This window comes from Leopardus geoffroyi, chromosome C1 (genome assembly GCF_018350155.1).
Source record: "Leopardus geoffroyi isolate Oge1 chromosome C1, O.geoffroyi_Oge1_pat1.0, whole genome shotgun sequence".
Taxonomy (NCBI): domain Eukaryota; kingdom Metazoa; phylum Chordata; class Mammalia; order Carnivora; family Felidae; genus Leopardus; species Leopardus geoffroyi.
Window position 1 is genome coordinate 16,011,183 of NC_059328.1, and position 22,060 is coordinate 16,033,242.

A 22,060-nucleotide genomic window follows, 5' to 3' on the forward strand; every position below is an offset into this window, starting at 1 on the left:
TTTATAAATCACAGCATCACAGCTGAAGTTTTGCCAGCCTTCATCCTGGGCCCTCTTTTATATAGGTCAATAAAAAAGAAATAGAAACATAAATTAGGTTATGTCACTCCATTTTGTCATCATTTCACATTTTAAATAAAATCTAAACTACTTGTCATGACCTATAGGGCTATGGTAGGCAGAATAATGCCCCACCCTCCCACCTCGAAGATATTGCTATAGACTGAATGTTCTCATTTCCCAGAAATTCACAGGCTAAATCCTAATGCCCAATGTGATGGTATTTGGAGGTGGGGCCTTTGGGGGTGCTTAGGTCATGAGAGCGGAGCCCTTATGAATAGGATTAGTGCTCTCATAAAAGAGACCCCAGAAAGCTCCCTTGCCTCTTCCACCAACATGAAAACATAGTGAAAAGACAGCTTTCTATGAACGAGGAGATTAAGTTCTCATCAGACACCGCTTCTGCGAGCACTTTGAACTTGAACCTCCCAGCTTCTAGAACTACTAAGAAATATTTCTGTTGTTGATAAGCCACCCAGTCTATGGCATTTTTTTTAAATTTTAATTTTATTTTAGTATGGTATTTTTGTTATGGAAGCCCAAATACAGTAAAACAGATGTCCATGTCCTAATTCTCAAAATTTGTGCATATGTTACCTTATGTAGCAAAAGGATGTAGCTTTGCAGATGTGGTTTGATTAAAGATCTTAAAATGGGGATATTATCCTGGATTACCTCTTAAGACCCAATGTAACCACAAAGGTCTTTCTTTTTTTTTTTTTTTTTTTAATGTTTATTTTTTGAGAGAGACAGAGCGTGAGCAGGGGAGGGGCAGAGAGAGAGAGAGACACAGAATCTGAAGGAGGCTCCAGGCTCTGAGCTGTCAGCACAGAGCCCGACGCGGGGCTCAAACTCACGGACCATGAGATCGTGACCTGAGCCGAAGTCGGACGCTTAACTGAGCCACCCAGGCACCCCAACACAAAGGTCTTTCTAAGTGGGAGACAGAATGGTCAGAGCCAGAAACGATGTTACCCTGCTGACTTGAAAGTGGAAGGAGTCACAAGCCAGGGAATGTAGGCACCCTTATACGCTGGGAAAGGCAAGGAGTATGGATTCTCTCCTGGATTCTCCGCAAGGAACGCAGCTCTGCCCACAACTTGATTTCGGTTCAGTGAAACCCTCTCCAGACATCTGGACTCCAGAATTATAAATTGTTTGAAGCTACTGAGTGTGGTGATTTGTTACAGTAGTAATGAAAGAGAACTTCAACTACCTCCATTTTGACCTCAGTCTGTACTTTTTTGATTAAATTCTTTCCAGCTTATCTCTCAACTCAGGCAAAAGACCCCGCAGGCAAAGCATCCGCTGATGTGAGCCCAAACTACCCCTCATGCAACAAAGACTGCCCTGAGCCAGCCAGACCTGGAGTGATTGACCCCAAGGCAATGACTGATCGGCCCTTCAGAGCCCACCTGCCTGTACTCACCAACCTTGTTTCACATTTTCCTTGTATAAACATACAAGTATTTTCAGCACTTTGGAGACTGTCTTGGAGACGCCAGGCTGCAGTCTTCCCGACATCAGCTTCACAGAAATAAATTACTTTCTCATTTCACCACTGACGGAGCCACCCAAGCACCCTTTAAGTAAATAAACTTATTGGGGTGCCCGGGTGGCTCCAGTTGGTTGAGCATCTGACTTCGGCTCAGGTCATGATCTCACGGCTCGTGGGTTTGAACCCTGCGTCCGGCTCTGTGCTGACAGCTCAGAGCCTGTAGCCTGCTTTGGATTCTGTGTCTCCCTCTCTCTCTGCCCCTACCCTGCTCATGCTCTCTCTCTCTCTCTCAAAATAAAAATTTAAAATGTTTTTAATAAATAAACTTAAAAAAATACACTATAGGCTCAGTCACTTAAGTGGCCAACTCTTTTTGGCTTGGTGTTTTCGGCTCAGGTCACAGTCCTGGAGTCATGGGATCGAGCCCCACATCCGGCTCCACACTAGGCATGGAGCCTGCTTAAGATTCTCTTCTCCCTCCGCCCCTCTCCCCCACTCTCACGCTCAATCTCTCTTTCTCTCTCAAATTTAACAGCAAAAAGAAATCGCTAAATAATGAATGTGCATCAGTCTGAATAAGGATTATCGTTTTCGTTCCAGAGGTATGGTTAAAAGTAGATTCTTTTTCTGGGGCACCTAGGTGGCTCAGTCGGTTGAGCATCTGACTTTTGATTTCAGCTCAGGTCATGATCTCATGGGTCATGGAATCGAGCCCCGAGTCCACTGACAGTTAGGAGCCTGCTTGCGATTCTCTCTCTGCACTCCTCCCCTGCTCATGTGGGCGTGCACACGCACTCACTCTCAAAATAAACAAACAAAAAGTAGATTCTTTTGCCTAGATGAAAGAAGCCTGAAATCTAGGCAGACTCACAAAGTACGCATGAAGCACAAGCAGATTTTTAATGTCACCATCTTTCCAAGGCTGGGAAGAAAGGGGAAAGCACCAAGCCAAAAAGGGAAGTGAAGGGGTGGAATGTGTCACCACCTGAGGATGCGTGGGGTCAGGGCTGCCTCATCCACGAAGTACCATTCATGTGGACACTGAAGATGCTTTACTACGCTTCCTTGCCACCACTGTGGATCTGAACATATATGGTCACATTCTAGCGTTGGGTCTCCCTTTGACATCTACAGTGTGAATCGGCATACCCAGGAGTTAGTCACTGACCAGTATAGTGGAGGGAGGAGACAAGACCTTCAGTGAACCATATCACGTGAACTCCGTTGGCTAAAATGTAATGTGGGATCTGACCACAGGTAGCCTTCTGAAAACATTTTTATTATAGAATTAATATAATAAGGGACTACCTAATACAATGTCTTAGACACTTAGAATAAATCTCCCTATTAATACACCAGCCCCCCACACACATAGTCCTTCTGGGTGTAGAGGCTGCCTTTAGTCAACAGGCTTGAGCAATGGAATGTAGAAAGAGCCCACAGTGACCATCTGTCTAAATACAGCAAGGCCCATCGGGGAACCCACCTCAAAATATCTATAGGACCTAACCAACCAATGGGCTACTGACAACCAGGCACAGTTACCAAAAAAGGGAAAATTCTGTATGTCCCAATATCTCCTCATCTTCCCCCTTTTTAAAATGTTTTATTTTTGAGAGAGACAGAGTAAGAGCAGGGGAGGGGCTGAGAAAGAGGGAGAGACAGAATCGACAGACTCCAAAGCAGGCTCCAGATTCCAAGCTGTCAGCGCAGAGCCTGAAGCAGGGCTCGAACTCGGTGAACCATGAGATCATAACCTGAGCCGAAGTCGGACCCTTAACCGACCGAGCCACCCGGGCAACTCTGCGTCCCCCCTCCACCCCCCCTAAAAACAGCCTCCTTCCACTGCCCCGGAGTCTCTCCTTTGCCATCCTGCCTGCAGCGCCTCCCTTTACCGGTGTATCCAATAAACTTCTATCGCTTTTGTTCTACCTCAGGTGAATCCTTTCACTGTCCTCGCCACTGGCTTCCACCCAGTGGAGTCACCCCACATCTGGAGGCCCCCACCCAATCGGGAGAGACACCACACTAGGTAGGGTGAAAGGCCACAGTGCCTTAAATTCTAGGTAGTAAGTGATGGTCACCTTCTCGGTACAAATGTTCCTTCTCTTTCTCCTCGGCCACTACCTCGACCGTCACAGTGGATTGGATCTGGCATGATCCTTTGACTAGAGACCGACCCTCCAGCATTAGGAGAGGGAAGGACAGTGCGTACTCTTGCTTTGGGAGCAAGGGGCACCAGGATCAGGAATCTTATAATGGAGACCTCCGCTTCTGCACGTAGTTCGTCCACTAAGGATGCTATAATAAATTGCTACCAGCTGAGTATCTTAAAAACAATACATTTGGGGCGCCTGGGTGGCGCAGTCGGTTAAGCGTCCGACTTCAGCCAGGTCACGATCTCGCGGTCCGTGAGTTCGAGCCCCGCGTCAGGCTCTGGGCTGATGGCTCAGAGCCTGGAGCCTGTTTCCGATTCTGTGTCTCCCTCTCTCTCTGCCCCTCCCCCGTTCATGCTCTGTCTCTCTCTGTCCCAAAAATAAATAAACGTTGAAAAAAAAAAAATTTAAGTAACTGCTGATGCTCCTTGGCTTGTGGCGGTAACGCCACTCTCCACCTCCACCTTCACAGGATCTTCCCTCTGTGTATGTCTCTGTGTGGCCTTCTCCTCTTACATGGATACTGGCCATTGGGTTTAGGGCCCACCCTAATCCGGTATCTCATCTTAACTAATTACATCTGGAAAGATCTAATTTCGTTTTTTTTTTTTAATGTTTAGTTTTTGAGAGAGACAGACAGAGCGTGAGCAGGGGAGGGGCAGAGAGAGAGGGAGACAGAATCCGAAGCAGCTCCACGTTCTGAGCTGTCAGCACAGAGCCCGATGCAGGGCTCGAACTCAGGAACTGTGAGCTCATGACCTAAGCCGAAGTCAGATGCTTAGTGTACTGAGCCACCCAGGCGCCCCAAGATCTTATTTCCAAATAAAATCAGATTCTGAGATTCGGGGGGAGGGCATGACTTTTGGGTGGACACTATCCAATTTACGACGCTGTTTATAATCGTGCTCTTTGTGTGTGGCTGTTTACACTCTTGGCTCTGATTGGTTATTGGCAATTTAGCAAACCTGAATATGTTGATACTTGATACGATTACTGCACCTGCTGGTTCTTGCCACCTCAGCATTGGACTGTTTTAGAGAAGTTTTTAGAGAAGTGCAAGTGACACGGTTATTTTGACACTATTAAGATGTGAGCTAGACCTTACCAGGATGCAGGCAGCCTTTGACATCTGGAATTCATAAAAAGCTATAAAAAATAAATAAATAAAATAATAAAATAAAAAATAAATAAAAATAAATAATAAAATAGAATAAAATAGAATAAAATAAAATAAAATAAAACAAAACAAAAAGCTGTGCCTGCTTGGCTCAGTAGATAGAGCATGCAACTCTTGATCTTGGGGTCATGAGTTTGAGCCCCACATTGGGATAGAGTTTACTTAAAAAAATGACTAGGGGTGCCTGGGTAGCTCAGTCAGTTGGGCGTCTGACTTTGGCTCAGGTCATGATCTCATGGTTTGTGGGTTTGAGCCCCATATCATGCTCTCTGCTGTCAGTGCAGAGCCTGCTTCGGATCCTCTCTCTCTCTGCTCCTTCCCCACTCACGCTCTATCTCTCAAAACTAAATAAATATTTAAATAAACAAAATAAAACTAAATATTTAAATAAACAAAAAAGAAGCTATGGCCAGAACTGAGACATAATTTACAAACATAGTTGCTCTACAGTTCACACCCTGACTCTGTTATGCTTTACAACAGACCTGAACCAATATTAGAATCATAGTGGAGCGCCTGGGTGACTCAGTTGGTTAGCCATTTGCCTCTGGATTTCGGCTCAGGTCATGATCTCAAGGTTCAGGAGTTTGAGCCCTGCATCGGGCTCTGTGCTGGCAGTGTGGAGCCTGCTTGTTATTGTCTCTCTCTCCCTCTCTCTGTCCCTCTCCAGTTCACTCTTTCTCTCTTTCAAAGTAAATAAATAAGCTTAAAAAAATTACAAACAAGAATCATAGCAAACAAGCATATTCCTTAAGTATTTGCTAATGTTGCAATGTATCCAATCCGCAAGGTTATGTCAAGAGTCCCATAAAATGTCCATAGCACAGAGTCTTGCCACGCAGGGAGAGAGAGAAAGGTCCATCCATTTAATCATTAAAGATTTTATTTATATTTATATTTATATTTAATTAATTTATTTACTTTTTTTGAGAGAGAGAGAGAGAGAGAGAGTGCACAAGTGCTAGAGGGAGAGAGAGAATCTTAAGCAGTCTCCACACTCAGAGCAGAGCCCCACACGGGGCTCAATCTCACAGCCCCCAGATCACGACCTAGGCAGAAATCAAAAGTCAGACTCTTAACCGATTGAGCCACCCAGGCACCTCCCCCATTTTATTTTTTAATTAATCTCTATACCCAACGTGTGGCTCAAACTTACTACCCCAAGATCCAGAGTCACATGCTCCATTGACTGAGCAGCCAGGTCTCCCAAGTGCATCTTTGTACCGTGTTTCTCTTCAACTTACCATGCCCAGTGTCTATGAACGTTTGTGATACCCACTCCTATGTCTGTTCTGTTTTCAGTTCTTCCTAATGGCCCATGGATCCTTTGATGATGTTGCTATAAATCTTCTTCATCTCTTAGTTCACTTCTCTCTCTTAAGGAAGGCGTAATCATTCCTGTTGGCTCTACTCTTCGTAGATGCAGGTGAGGTGAGGTTTTAAGCGTAGGCTCAGGCCCACCAAGTCCATATCTGGTCTTTTGTTCTTGGTGGTATTTCTCTGATAGGGTGAGTCTCCCCATTCAAGATCCCTTGCGATTATGTCAGCCTCATTCGGGCCATCTTGAAGGGTCATGTAGCTTTCTTTACTTCCATGCAGACTTGGACCATTTCTGTCTCATGATGGCTGAAGTTGGGCTAATAGGATGTATTTTAATTTTATTTTTTTAAGTAATCTCTACACCCAACATGGGGCTTGAACTCACAATCCCAAGATCAAGAGTTGCATGCTCTAGTGACTGAGCCATCCAGGTGCCCCTAATAAGATGTATTTTTGTTACTGTGAAATGTCCATGGGTCTATATCCGATCCTGGTTTGATCCAAATGAGGTGTTCACCACCTTAGCAATTAGTTGTGAAGTCAATCTGATAGGTTATGGTCAGTCTATTTACGGGTAAACTGGGTACACAGTGTCAGATAAATAGGATGGTTATAATGAAGTCATTGAGGGTGGTCAATGTAAATGCTTTGTTGTTTTTAAGTTTACTATGAGAGAGAGAGAGAGCACAGAGAGTGCACACGTGCATGAGCAGGGGAAGGACAGAGAGAGAGGGAGAGAGAGAATACCACGCAGGTTCCATGCTATAAGTGCAGAGCTGGAGTCAGGGCTCAGTCTCACGAACCATGAGATCATGACCTGAGCCAAAATCAAGAGCCACACCCTTAACCAACTGAGCCACTCAGGCGCCCCAAAGTAAATGCTTTTATTCTGAAAGAGATAACGTAAGAATCTTGTACTTGTAGTTTTATTCCTCAATAATCTTTAATGTCTTTAAGCTTGATTATAGGACTGTATTTTTTCTTTAAGTAGGCTCCATACCCAAAGTGGAGTTTGACCTCACAACCCTGAGATCAAGGGTCGCATGCTCTACTGAGTCAGCCAGGTGCCCCTAGAGGACTGTATTTTGGTTGTTTGAATAGCTCTAGGGTGTCAGGATAGTTGCTTATTATGTAATTTAGACAATTTATTCTGCCAGAACACTGTTCCATTTTCTATTTATTTCACCCCAGGCTAGATTTAGGTGTTTCCTTAGTAACCCATTAAACTTTTTTACCATTCCTGCTTCTGTAGGATTATGAGGCATAAGATTTTCTTCTTACTGCCCTAGACTCATGTCCTTATTGTAATGTTTGTTTCCTGGCTTGATTCTGGGGCCTAGGGGGTTCCACAGATACTAAGTGTCTGTATGTCTGGTATTATGGATTTAGCATCTATGTAAACCCCAGTCCTGAGGAAGTATCCACCACAGCCATTTCCTTTCTCCTAGTGACTCGATCAAGGCTCCAGCATGTTCTATCTACCAGATTTCGTTTTCTGCTAGCTCTTCAAATTGTGTGCCCCCTTTTCTATTGTCAAGTGACATAGAAAAGACTAGCAGATTTGACAGTGTTTTAGTATGTGCTGTTTTAGGACTAACTCTCTCCCATCATCATCTAATTGATAAGTTTGTCCTCAACTGTCCATTTGCTTGGGGACCCATCTAGCTAGTATCTTGTCAATTAACCATTTTTGATGTTATCTTTCCAGTTAATTTATCTACTTTTTGATTATATTTTGCTTCTCGAGTTTTACCTCTCTAGGTGCTGAGACATGATCTCCTAATGTGTCAGACTGTCAGACCTGATGTATGTTCTCCCATATTGGTTTTCTCCATACTGATTACCCATTCATGAGACAATTATTTGTTTTCCATTTGGGGCACCAAATTATTAGGCCATTGGCTACTGCCCATGGATCATAATTCAGGATAATTTCAGAATGTCCTTTGTGTAAGTTCTGACTTATTGGCAATTGTACTTATTTTATTTTCATGTTTATTTAATTTGGGGGGGGAGGGGCAGAGAGCAAGAGGGACAAAGATCCAAAGCAGGCTCTGTGCTGACAGCAGAGAACCCCACTGCCAGGCTCAAACTTTCAAACCATGAGATCATGACCCGAGCCGAAGTCAGATGCTTGACCGACTGAGCCACCCAGGCGCCCCTTTCTTTTTTTTTTTTTATGTTTTATCTGTTTTTGAGACAGAGACAGACAGAGCATGAGTTGGGGGCAGGGCAGAGAGAGAGGGAGACACAGAATCTGAAGCAGGCTCCAGGCTCCCAGCTGTCAGCACAGAGCCCGATGTGGGTCTTGAACCCATGAACCGTAAGATCATGACCTGAGCTGAAGTCAGGTGCTCAACCCACTGTGCTACCCAGGCACCCCATATTTTCTATAACAGGACTAGAAAGATAATTCAGTCTTTGCTCTAGCATGATTGATCAAAATTAGTTTTTTATTGGGGCACCTGCCTGGCTCATTCGGAAGAGCATATGACTCTCAATCTTGGAGATGTAAGTTCCAGCCCCAAGTTGGGCGTACAGATTGTTTGAAAATAAATAAACAAACAAAACAATTAGTTTTTGTTAGTGATCATTTACATTTTTTTCTTCAGCTTTGCATTTTATTATTGATATGCTTATTTGTGCCCTTAAGGATTGCTCTCAAACTTGGGATAAACTCTACCGACTGTGAGCTGAAAGATTTGGGAGGATTTTCCATAGAGTAGCTTCTGGCTTCATACATTTCAAACCTTATTTCTCCTCTAACACCCTCACACCTGGCGGGCCAGGCATGATAACGACCTCTGATTCTGTACCTTCATATCACAACACTGGGGAAGACAGCACAATGGGTGTGAAGGGCATTCCTGGAAATTACTTCGGAGCATCCAGAAATAATAAAACTCTACCTGGAAGAAGCTAGGACCTCATTAACACATCCTTCCAAACCCAAACCCAAACCAACCTCCATTTAGCCAGATTACAAAAATGCCCATGGCATTGAAGTGAGGTGTGATGGAGGAGATGGGGTGGAAAGAGACAGCGAGCGGTCTGAACCGATGGCGGTTAGAACATCTTACTTCTGCAAATTTTACAAAAACATAAAACCCCACGCAAATAATGTGTCCTAAATCTTCAGCTTCACAGGCTTCGTGGTAAATCCGTTCCTGCTGAGGTGGACTTGGGTTCTCTCAGAGTCTCCCCCAGGCCCAGCCTCGGACAGCACATACACAGTAGGGCAGAAAGGTAGCATCGAATGTCAGCTCTGGAAGGGACAACTGTTACAGAGCTTTGGGGACAGTGGTTTTAACTTTCTCAGAGAGTCCTGGGACTCTGAAGTGGGGTCTCAAGGCTTCAATTAGGGACTTCTTCAAACATGGTAAACCTTTGTTTATTTAAAAAAAAATTTTTTTTTTTAACATTTATTTATTTTTGAGACAGAGAGAGACAGAGCATGAACGGGGGAGGGGCAGAGAGAGAGGGAGACACAGAATCGGAAGCAGGCTCCAGGCTCTGAGCCATCAGCCCAGAGCCTGACGTGGGGCTCGAACTCACAGACCGCGAGATCATGACCTGAGCCGAAATCGGACGCTCAACCGACTGAGCCACCCAGGTGCCCCATACACCTTTGTTTAAATAGTAATGACATTAAGCGTCATCACCCAGCACTGGGCACTTTACTATGTAAAAGACACTATTCTTTTTTTTTTTTTTTTTAAGTTTATTTTTGAGAGACAGAGAAAGCAGGGGAGGGGCACAGACAGAAGGGGACAAAGGATCCAAAGTGGGCTGACAGCAGACAGCCCAATGCAGGACTCAAACTTAAGAACTGTGGGATCATGACCTGAGCCAAAGTTGGATGACTGACTGACTGAGCCACCCAGGCACCCCCAGACACGATTCTAAGTACTCCCCCTGTATCAACTTACTGAACTCTTACAACAAACCTAGGTAGTTGGAACTATCATTACCCTAGTTTACAGGTGAGGAAACAGACTCAAAAAGTTCTGGTTTTATATATTAATGGTCCATGTAACATACGTTCTGAAAAAAATTGTTGTTTTTCTTTAAGATTTTATTTTTAAGTAATCTCTACACCCAACATGGGGCTCAAATCTACAATCCTGAGATCAAGAGTCACATATTCTATTGACTGAGCCAGCCAGGCGCCCCATGAAAAAAACTGTTCTAATGACAAGTTTTGGAAAAACCTGAAATGGTCCAAGCTCTTTCTTTTATACCTGGGGAAGTTAAACCCAGCAAAAGGGAAATCATATGCGCAATACTACCCACCTATTCTTTATTTTCTGGATTCCTGCTCTGTGCCAGGTGCTGTGCTATGTATGTCCTGGGGTTTCAGAGATCAACAAGACCCTTGTGGAACACAATTTTAGTCGGGGGCCAATGGATTATATACACAAGATATAAGTAAGCCAAATAATTCAAGTGAGTGCTGAGATAATAAAGGTGGGGAGATGTGACTGAGTGATAAGGAGGGAGAACACTAATTCAGATTGAGAGCTGGTCTAGGAAGTGTGGTCTCAGGAGGTGACATCTGAGCTGACACCTGAGCGACCTGAAGAAGCCAGCCATGGGATGCCATGGCAGAAGAGCATTCCAGGTGGGAGGGAACTGTGAGTGCAAAGGCCCTGAGGTAGAAAAACTTTTTGGTAATAGAATGAACTCCTTCATCATTTGCTGCCTTTTTAGAGCCCTCAGAGTGGCCCTTGGATGTCCTGGGCTTCTCTCAAGCTCGGCCCTAAGATGCCGACTTGTCCAGAGAGCAGTAAGTCTCTGAGGCTGTGGGTGCCCCTCCCAGAAGCCTTGTGGCTGAACCGGATCTGAGTTTCCTGGTTCCCATCTGGCATGGGGTAAGCAGACATCTTCCCCGCCTTCTTTCCCCAGGCTCCAGCCTCAGCCCCAAATCTCCATGGCAACTCCGGACACAATCCTGATCTGAAGAAGGATCTAGAGCACAAAGATCACTGTGAAGGGACCAGAGAGCTGGTGGACTTACCTCCCCTTGCTCCTCGTGTCCTGCCAGCCAGGTCCCCACAACCTGGTCTCCCCAAAGACCTCAAACCGAAGATTCTGCACGTCTGCCCCACTGCTGGGCACAGCAGGGCCTGGATGGAGGCCTGTCTCCCGCAGCTGCCCCAAAGGCTGCTCCTGTTGGGGGCAGCTGCCCTGGCTGCATCTGCTCTGGAAACAGGTGAGCATGAGGGGCATTGGCTCAGGCGGGCAGGAGATGTGGGTCCTACCACCCTTAGAGACTGTGTTTCCCCAAGATGGGCTGGGACCCCTTGACTTGGAGGAGGTTGGGAACCCCTGTGCCTGGTCTTGCTTAGTACCCCCCCCCCAAGTCCACCCCAAATCCCTCTGGAAGGCTGGAACTCCAAATCACCAGAAGCAGGGGTCTGGGGTGTGTGTATGTGTGAGGGGCAATGGACAACACCATGGGCTTTGAGGTCAGACATCCTGTGTTCACACTCTCACGCCTCTTCTCACATTTCCACCCCTGAGATCACTGTTTCACCTCTCAGTGTCTGCAGCAGTAAAATGGGAATAAGGGCCCCTTAAGGGACTTTTATTATTGTGCGTATGAGATAAATGTGCGAGACACTTAGCGCCTGGCACATAGAAAACACTCAATTCACTCACTCTTGAAAACTCCCTCCTCTCCTGCGTGCCTCCGGGGCACGTCCTGGCTTTACTAGGTCCCTGCAGATTTGAGAAAATGCTCCCATATCCTGAGCCCTGCTGGTGAATTGCTTCCCCAAAGACCCACGTCCTGGCTGGTCCTCAAGACCCACTCATGCCCCTGCCATGCACCAGAAAAGCCACCTCCTCTTCTCTATCGTTGCAAAAACTCAGAGCTAGTTTGATTATTTACACATTATCTCATTTAATCCTCACAACAACTCTGTACCAATGAGGATGTTTTGGGATGTAAGTAAACAGATACCAAACTAATGCCCTTAAAAGGACATTTATTATTTCACCCAAGGGGCCATAGATAATTCCAGAAATGGTTAATTTAGCAGCTCAACCGTGTCAGCGATGCTGCAGAATTCTCATGACCTCATCTTTACAAAATGGTTGCTGCAGCGCTGGCCATTGCATTCTCAGTCAACCACTTTCACAAGCAGGAAGAAAGAGGATCCTCATCACACAGCTCTCCCTTTTCTTTTCCTTTTTTTCTTTTTTTAATGTTTATTTATTTCTGAGAGAGAGAGAGAGAGAGAGCGCGCGAGCGAGAGTGGGGGGAGGGGCAGAGAGAGAGGGAGACGCAGAATCTGAAGCAGTCTCCAGGCTCCGAGCTGTCAGCACAGAGCCCAACGTGGGGGGTTCAAACCCACGAACCATGAGATCATGACCTGGGCCGAAGTCAGACGGTTAACCAACTGAGTCACCCAGGTGCCCCTTTTCTTTCTTCTTCTTTTTGTTTAATCAGAGAGGAAATCCTTTCTTAGGAGCCCTCAGCAAACCTTCAATCTCATTGGCCAGAATCAGGTCACATACCAATCCCTAAACCCTGCAAATAGAATTAGGATCACAAAACCTGGTTTAGGCCAATGGCCAGGAAGGCTGGTACGTTGCTCCCTGGCAGCTGAGAGATACTAAGATTCTTCTAGCAAGGAGCAACAGGAAAAGTCTGTGTCTGCTCCCTCCTCCAATAAGATGCTAATTATAGCTAACGTGGGTGACACTCATTAAATGCCAAGCACTGTCCTGAGCACCGAATGCTTACATGTCCACAGTCCTTTAGTTTCAATTCCAAACTATGAAAAGCTCTGAAAACTGAAATTCCTTAACTAATTTACTGGGACTTCCTGACTTGAACCGACAGGGGGCTGTTTCTCGTCTTCATTTGCCCTGCTTAGGGTTATGTATCCCTACACCTGCTCTAGTAAATGCGTTTGATCATGGAGGTCAATATCCTGCATATACACCACCATCTTTCTAAACTCTGGAAAATTCTGAAATGAATCCTAGAGTTTTTGAATAAGAAATTGAGGGGGCGCCTGGGTGGCTCAGCTGGTTAAACTCACATCATGATCCCACAGTTCCTGATTTCCAGCCCTGCGTCGTCGGGCTCTGCACTGACAGCTCGGAGCCTGGAGCCTGCTTCGGATTCTGTGTCTCCCTCTCTCTCTGCCCCTCCCCTGCTCGTGCTCTGTCTCTCTCTCAAAATAAATAAACTAAAAAAAAAAAAAAAAAAAAAAAGAATAAGAGCTTGAGGACCTGAATTTAATTATTTAATCCTCACAAAAATTCTGAGATTGCGCAATCATTCCATTTTACCGATGAGGAAACGGAGGTTCAGAGAGGGTGAGTGACTTACTTGGGGGTCACACAGCGGGCAGGGCTCAGAACCAGGCCGCGCGGTTCCCGAATCCGTGCTTTTTCCTGCAGCCGACCTGGTGGACCTCTGCGGGCAGACGTGGCAGGGGGACGGGCTGCTGCTGCGCTCGCACGCCGCCTCGCGCAGGTTCTACTTCGTGGCCCCGGACATCGACTGCGGGCTCTGGATGCGGGCGGCGGCCCCCGGCGACAGGATCCGCTTCCAGTTCCGCTTCTTCCTGGTCTACAGCTTGGCCGCGGCGCCGCGGACGCCCCCGGGGCCTCCGGCGTCCAACGCCTCCTCCCCGGAGCCCGCCGACCCGTGCGCCCCCGGGTCCTACCTGCAGTTCTACGAGGGCCCGCCGGGGGCGCCCCGGGCGCTGGGGGCCCCTCTCTGCGGCCTGACCATCCCCGCCCCGGTGGCGTCCTCCGGGCCCTTCCTGGGCCTCCGCCTGCTCACCAGAGGCCGCCAGCCCCGCGTGGACTTCGTGGGCGAAGTCACCTCTTTCCGGTTGGGTGGGTTGGGGCTGTGGGCCGGGACCCGGACCTCTAAGCTGGGGGCAGCTGAGGGCGGGGGGCGTGCTACCCGGGGCAGCATGCGCGGCGCTAGAAGATGAGGGCGGGGCCTAGGAGCAGGGCGGGGCCTAGGAGCAGGGCGGGGCCTAGGAGCAGGGCGGGGCCTAGGGAGTGGGGTGGGGAGGGGGACTGGCGACTGGGCTCGCGTCCGCACGGTAAGGGGGGCTCCAGACCCAAAGAGCCACCCCAGAAATCTGACTTCCAGAGACTTGTGCAGCAGACCTCCTACCATCCCCTGACACACACACACACACACACACACACACACACACACACTGACCCGCTCACAATTCTCACTCCCATAGGGCTCCCATACTCTCCCACATCCCACACCTCACACCCACACTCGCATACCCTGCACACTCATTCACTTGACCCACACGCATACGCCTTACGCCCAACACCCACACTCACGCACCCTACACGCTCACAACATTCATTCACATGACCCCCTCCTGCACACTCATTCACAAGACCCCCCACCCCTCACACCCAACACCCACATTCTCACACATTGTACGTGTGCATATAACCCACAACTTTGCACTCGTTTACACACCTCACCCACCCACGTGCCTCACATGCTGCACACTCACACATGTGGTTCCCCTCATACACACCTCACACACACAGTACCACTTTGCATGCTTAGATATGACTCACTCACACGCTCTCAAGTTCACACGAGGCTCCTGTGTCCTGGGTCAGCGCTTCAGATGATTGCAGAGGGGCCAAGTTAGGACTCTCGTGACTGAGTGACAGCCGCTTAAGCAAGGAAAGGGAACTGATCTTAATTAATAGTAATTTGTTAAGCATTGCCTTTGCCCCTTGGGTGCCAGATCTGTTTCTCCCGGCAACACCATGCCCGTCTTCTTGTCCTCATGTTTATGGATGGGAAACGGGCCCGGGGAAGTTAAGGCAAGTGCCCAGGTCTCCCTGCTCACACACGGAGTGGTGGGGCTTTATGGCTAGAGTACGTCCTCTTACTCAAACGGAATTCAAGACCTTAGTCCCGACAGGCCGCCCCGGATCGGAGACACTCACTTACGTCGCAGCAGAGGCTGTGTCCAGTGATGGTGAGCAGGTGAATTGCCAAAACTCAGGATTCCAAAACCACAGAGAAGCTTTACTGCCAATTCTGGCAAAATATCCAGGCTGGAGGATTGATTGATTTTCAAAGGTTTTTTGTTTTTTGGTTTTTGGTTTTTAGTTTATTTATTTATTTTGAGAGAGAGAGAGAGACAGAGAGACAGAGACAGAGAATCCCAAGCAGGCTCTGCGCTGTCAGTACAGAGCCTGACGGGGGGCTCGAACTCACAAACCATGAGATCATGACCCGAGCCCAAACCAAGAGTCAGGGAGCCACCCAGATGCCCCCAGGTTGGAGGATGAAACATGGGATGTGAGCGCTTTGAGTAAAGAGTGTGGCGGTCTCTGAGGGCCTGTGCAGGTTCACCGAGAACTTGACCTCTGTGTGCTAGGCCCTGGAGGGCCTGTAACACCGAGCTGGTCAGGGGGTGTCCCCAGGCCCACCTCCTGCTTCCCTGGCCTTATGCCTGGTCTGATTTTGGATTTTAAATTCTCTCTTTCTTCCCCATTAGAGTTTCTGGCTCTGGGAGGAACTATATGAAATTTGCACTCTGTTTTTTTTTTAATGTTCATTTATTTCTGAGAGAGAGAGTGGGGGTGGGGACAGAGAGAGGGGGACAGAGAATCTGAAACAGGCTCTGTGCTGACAACAAAGAGCCCGACGCAGGGCTTGAACTCATGAGCCTTGAGATCGTGACTTGAGCCGAAGTTGGACACGCTGAAATTTGTACTCCAAATCCTTAGGGACAAGACTGGTGGTGCCTGGGGTCCCCTTTCTGGCTCCTGTAGACTGTAGCATGCCCAGGGGCCTATGACGTTTTGTAAACAGCAGTCACTGGCTGGTTGAGAATTAACCTCTCACTTCTCCCTTTCTCCCTGTGGCCTTGCCTTCTTGCAAGATGCAACTGTCAGCCAAGGACCCAGGAATGTTGCCGCTGCTCATTGGACTCCCAAAAGCAGGTGGCAGTGGTGAAGCCTTATCACAGCTTTGGCTTCCTTAGATCAGTCTTGTCATCTGAATGAAGAAAGGCTCATTGCACATCTTCAGGCCACACACGCAGTCCCAGTCACTCACGCCTGCAGGCACACCCTATCGGGTTCATGCACACACTCTTACACTGACACTCACCCATACACAACCGCACTATTTGTGTTTTCTTTAATATTCACTCTTACATCTACTATCTATCTATGTATTATTCACCTTCACTTGTAGATGAAAAAAACCCAACTCAACTTTGTTTAGCCTCAGGAGAATGGGGGGGGGGCGCTATAACCAGGATATTAAGGCGTTGGTTCAGGTGTAGCTGGATCCAGCAGTTTGAGTAATGGCACCTGGGTTCTGTCTCTTGTCTGTCTTTGCCTTGTGGGAGTCTGTTTGGCCTCCATCTCAGGCAGCTTCTCTTTGTACATGGCAGCAAGATGACCCTGTAGCTCCAAGTCCATGGTCACCATTACAGCTCTAACTTCAATGAAATAGCGAGCATCTTTTCTTAATGGTTCTAGCAAAAGTTCCAGGGCCAAATCGGATTAGTCGTGTGAATCATGTGTCCATTCCCATGGCCAGGAAATGGAATGCTCTGATTCCCAAGCCCATCCCTGAGCCGTGGTGCTGGTCGGTCCCACCTGAACCAGCTTTTCTCCACAAAATGGGATGCTGGGTGAGCCAACCTCTCTGCACACCCCATGCGTCGAACCGTACAATTCATCCCCATACATACACGCTCGCCGGGACGACGCAGGCTATGTGCACTCACATGTGCAGACACACCTGCACACCCTCTGTGTGCCACAGTGTTTGTGAGCATGGGACGGAGTTCCTACTCTGCTCCTTAGATACGGGCTGTGTCACCTCGGTCACATGACCTAGCCTCCCTGGGCCTGTCTTCTCATTCCTAAAATGGGGTTCATAACAGTGTTTCTCCCACAGGGTTATTGTGAAAAGCTGACGGGCTGGGGTGTGAGTGGGGTACTTAGAACCACGCCCGCCATGCAATGGGGACTCGATAAATGTTAGCTGTCGGCATCGTCCCTGTGACCGGGCACCTGTCTCCCATGAAACACCCACCCATGCTGTCTCCTGCTCCAAGCTCCCACGTCCCCTCACTGCAGGGCTGCACATCTCTTTGAGTCATGGGCTGCCTCAGGGTCCTCACCTCCTGCCTCCCCTCTTGGCCCCAGGATCCTGTGGTGCCTACTTCCGCTGTCGGACCGGCAGGTGCATCCCGTGGAGCCTGGTGTGCGATCGCTGGGGTGTGGACAACTGTGGCGATGGTAGTGACCAGGCATCCTGGCCACCGGCCGACTGCAGAGGTCAGTCATGGGTGTGGCCTAGGCCCCACTGAACAGCTAGGAGGGGAGCGGGGCTGACTGCCCTTCCCTGCGGCAGGGCATCAGCGGGGAGGTGGGAGGCAGGGGCATGGCAGGAGAGAATAAGGTGAAGCACAGTAGTGAGGAATCTGTGTAGACGGGACGACCTGAGGATCAGAGCAAGTGAGGGCCGGAATGATGCTGGAGAGGATCTAATTCAGCTGCTTCCAAAATCCAGCTGCTTAGTGGTGGAAGCTTTTCCTAAGTGTAATTTCGCCCAGAGGCCCAAGCCTCAAAAGGAGAGATGCTCTATTTAACTGGACATGGAGGCCCAGGCCCTGGCTGACTGATGTTTCACCAAGGGACCTGAGTTGGACCTTCAAGACTTACTTTGGAAACCATGGATCCAAATGATGTGAGTCTGACTCACACATTTTATGTATGGGGAAACTGAGGCCTGGGGAGGAGAAATGACTTGCCCAAAGTCATAGAGTCAGGGAGTAACATAACCAGGAATGAGCTCTGTAGACAGAGCGGGGACCGAAATAGATCACTCAGGAAGATCCTTCCTGCAAATCTAAGATGCTGCCTCTTGCAAACAGGGCTGGCATGTCCCGTTGAACAGGTTGTTTACTGCAAAATGCCACTTAGCTGAAGGGTGAAGGCCAGCTTCCCAGGACCCCACGCACTTACCTGCCAGGCCACTCTTCAGTCTACTTTGCAGGTTCACCATTATCTGCCTGACACTCTGTGCTTTGTGCCCGAGGCCCCATTCCTATACCCTCCTTTCCTCCAGCCTCTCCATGCCCATTCCTCTGGTGCTCTCCTTTATGTGACATTGCCATCTGGACTCGTCTTTGAACTCTAGTGACACACCGACCTCCCTACTCAATCTCTCCATGTGGCTGTGTAGGTGGCATCTCAAACTTAAGTTGCCCCAAACTGCACACCTGATGCACAGCCCTCCCCCATCCTGCTCTTCACCGGCGTCCCCTGCTCACCAAAACTGCTGTCACCTTCCCTCCTTTCCTCTCAGCCCATAGCCAAGCCACCCACATCATCAGAATTTGATGTTCTGCTCGGGATGAGACTGGAGTTATGGGTCACTGGCAGGAAGACCCCAGGCCAAGTGTCCTGTTCATCACCCTGTATCCAAAGCACATACTGACAGCACCAGGTGGTGTTTGTAAGGTTTCTCCACTGTTACCTTTGCTGCCTCCCTTTCTCTACTGTCCTCTTTGGAAGAAGTCACCCCGTGGGTCGCACACGTTGGAGTGGGGAGTGAACTCCCCGCCAGAGGGGCCTTTGAAAACAGCCCACGTGACTCCAGCGCTCAGAACACTCCACACGCCTCATCTGTCAGCAGAAGCAAAGCCCTGCAAAGCCCACAGTCGCTGTTCCTTTTGTCCTATGGCTCCTCTGGCCCTTCCCCACCTCCCTTTTCCTTCCTCCCCGCCTCCACGCCGGCCCCGCCCCCCCCCCCCCCCCCCCCCCCCCCGTTCCCTTCCTGTCCTGCCTTCTGGCCTGGGCTGAGCTGTCGCTGCCCTGAACCTTGTTTTCGGGGTTTACCTTGGCCTCCTGTGGGTTTCTACTTAAGTATCTTAGTGAGTTCCTTCCTGGCCCCTTTATTTAACATAGCACCCTCTGTCCACCGACAGGTGAATGGATGAATACAATAGGACATGCCTACACAACGGAGTATTCTTCCGTCCTAAACAGGAAGGAGATTCGGACACATGCACGAACATACAACACAGGAATGAACCTTGAGGACACTGTGTGAAATGAAATAAGCCCATGTGAAAGGATAAATACCAGGATTGCACTTACAAGGCACCCTGAGTAGCCAGATTGTACACACAGAAAGAATGGTGGTTGTCAGGGGCTGGAGGGAGGGGGATGGGGAGTCAGCGTTCCCGTGGGGACAGAGTTGCAGTTTTGCACCGTCTGGAGATGGTGGTGATGGTCGGACAACCATGTGAATGTGCTAATGCCACTGAACTGTATGCTTAAAAATGGCTAAAATGGTTCATTGTGGTATATATTTCACCACAGTGAAAAAGGAAAGAACGTTGACCCTAGCCAACCTGCCCTGTCCCTTTTCCCTCTTACTGTCTCCACAGCACCTCTCCATGTGACATGACAGAATTTGTGTTCCGTCTCGGCACCCTAAACCGGGTTTGTCTATTTCACACACTGCCGGTTCCTCCTGTCCCCAGGGCAACGCCTGGGGGGCAGTAGATGCTCAAGAAATAGTAGTCAAATGAGTGGAAGAATGGCCCTCTCTCTGCCTCAGTTTCCTTATCCGTAACATGGGGATGATACACCTAAGGTCTCAGAATTGTCATGAACCAAGTGAAATACTGCAGGTAAAGAGCTCAGCGCCTAGTACAGCGCTTGGTGCCCAGAAAATGCTCAAGACAGATACATCCTCCTCCTTTAAAAAAAATTTTTTTTAACATTTATTCATATTTGAGAGACAGAGAGAGAACATGAGTGGGGGAAGGGCAGAGAGAGAGGGAGATATAGAATCCAAAGCAGGCTTCAGGCTCTGAGCTGTCAGCACAGAGCCCTGTGTGGGGCTCGAACTCACGGACCGAGAGATCATGACCTGAGCCAAAGTCAGCAGCTTAAACGACTGAGCCACTCGAGCTCCCCGATACACCCTCTTTCTTGGGAAGTGGCTCCATCCGTCAACCCCAGGCGCTGGAGCTCCAGTCCTCCCCTATCACTGCTCTGTGATCTAGACAAGCTACTTAACCTGCCTGTGCCTCACTTCCCCTATCTGCAAAACGGAAATACTAATAGTAACAAGAGAGGTTTAGGGAGGATTCAGTGAGACCGAGTCGAGTCCTCAAAAGTTCTCTGTTACTCTATCATTTCCCACTGCAGGTCCCTCTCTGGTGCCCAGCCAGGCGAGGGTTACAGGTGGCCATACCTCCCAGCCCCTGACGCCCTCCCCAGCTCTCAGGTCTGCAGGCCCCCTCCAGATGGCGGCCGAGAGGAGCCCCCGGGCAGGCCGGGCCCTCGAAGAGGGGGATACAGCAGCTCCTCCGGGAGGTATGCAGCTCTTGGTTCCCACCTGATCCCATTCCTCCCACCAAGGTCACACTTGTCCCTCTCTAGGTGACAGGGATAGGGCAGCAGGCCCAGGCTGAAGCCTGAGTGGACTCTCCCTTTCCTTCTGCAGGTCCCCGGCTCCGGGGCGTGGCACCGGTCCCTTCGCTGGTCCTAGCCTCCACTGGCCTCCTTGTGGGCCTCGCCTGGTGCTGCTGCTTCTCCAGCTGGCTGGCCTGGCGGGCTGGTGCCCGTGGCCTCTGTCCCAGCTGCACCATCTGTCACACGTGTCCTGGCCAGGTGGCTCCTGGGGGGCCGCAGCCGAGCAGGCCGACCTTCCAGGGGCAGGGAGGACGTCCCTAGAGGCTGTGGCTTCAGAGAAAAGAGAGCCGGCTCTGGGGTCAGACAGACCTAGGGTTCTACCCCATCCCCAGGAGGGCCGTCTGACCTTGGGCAGGTTGCCTAACCCTCAGACTCAGGCTGCTCCTCTGGAAAATGGGAGGATTCCTGCCTCACCTGGTTGTTGTGAGGAGCTATCGGCGGGCCCTCTGCTGGATCCGTGAAGGGCAAGGAGCAGGGGGGCCTCACTCCCCTGAAGCCGCTTCGCTCCACTCCCAGACCTCACCTGCCCGGCTTTGCCCCACCCTGGCCCACCCTCGGGTGCCACCGAGTCAAGCCCTAGTCAGAGGCGCAGCAGACCGCTCTGGCGGGGATAGCACCGTTTATTAAGAAAGGTCAAGACACAGACCACAGGAGGGTCCCTTCTAGGACACAGAGGCCAGGTGTCCTGACCCCACATCTGTGGACTGCTGGAGGGGAGGGCACGTGCTCCCATTTGGGCCCTGAGGCCTCCACAGACGGGGCAGGGCTGTCGTGTCCCCTTCTTGTTCCTCCCAGCCATGAGTCCCGGGATCCCCCACGCAAGGCACTAAGTCTTTTCAACCACCGATGCCCTCCTCCCCCCATGTCCCCTGGGCCTTCACTTCCAGATCAGTGGGGGGATGTGGCCTGCTGTGGGTGGGGAGACCCTCTCAGTGCTGGGTTCTGCCCATAGCAGCTCCTGGTGAGAGTTGGGGTGGATTTTCCCTTGCAGCCCCTGAGGGCGGGGGCCCTGGGCAGGTGTCGGGTGTTGGGGGGGGGGTCCAGGAGGACTCGGTGGGAGGGGGAGGCTGCCGGGGCAGGTGGCCCGGCTGGCCAGGAGGAGGTGGAGGGGGCTGAGACACGGGCCGGCAGGGGGTGGGGTTGCCTGCCCAGGAGTGAGCTGCCTTTTGTTCCACAGTTGGCACTAAAGAGCTTTCCCCGCCCGGAGGCGGGTGGCAAAGGCAATTGCGATGCCCCCCGCCCCAGGCAGCTGGTGAGGCACCAGCTGGAGGCTGCGGTTGGCTCTTGTAGGACTGGGGGGCTGCCCGAGGGCTGCAGAACTGGACGGCCTGGCTCTACTTGGGGGCGGGGCTCTATTGGTGGTGACAGTTC

At 49.7% G+C, this 22,060-nt stretch overlaps 2 protein-coding genes across 3 annotated transcripts in view; one reads left to right on the plus strand and one right to left on the minus strand.

Moving 5' to 3' along the window:
* USP48 (ubiquitin specific peptidase 48) overlaps positions 1 to 13,860 on the minus strand; it is a 112,249-nt gene extending 98,389 nt beyond the window's left edge. For both annotated transcript variants that reach the window (XM_045476044.1, XM_045476041.1), the window contains exon 1: positions 13,557 to 13,860. The gene's annotated coding sequence lies outside the window, so the exon portion shown is untranslated. The remainder of the gene's footprint in view (positions 1 to 13,556) is intronic.
* Positions 11,335 to 21,879, plus strand: LDLRAD2 (low density lipoprotein receptor class A domain containing 2). Its single transcript, XM_045476045.1, has 4 exons — positions 11,335 to 11,423; positions 13,628 to 14,071; positions 17,402 to 17,533; positions 20,423 to 21,879. Exons 1-4 carry the CDS (start codon positions 11,342 to 11,344, stop codon positions 20,614 to 20,616), a joined length of 852 nt encoding a protein of 283 aa, XP_045332001.1. The 5' UTR covers positions 11,335 to 11,341; the 3' UTR covers positions 20,617 to 21,879.
* Positions 21,880 to 22,060: the final 181 nt, after the last annotated feature.

Coding starts and splice junctions, on each gene's coding strand:
- LDLRAD2 (XM_045476045.1), top strand. CDS start 11,342: ATGGAGGCCTGTCTCCCGCAGCTGCCCCAAAGGCTGCTCCTGTTGGGG. Junction 14,072..17,401: donor AGTCACCTCTTTCCGGTTGG/GTGGGTTGGGGC, acceptor TCTTGGCCCCAG/GATCCTGTGGTGCCTACTTC. Junction 17,534..20,422: donor GCCACCGGCCGACTGCAGAG/GTCAGTCATGGG, acceptor TTCCCACTGCAG/GTCCCTCTCTGGTGCCCAGC.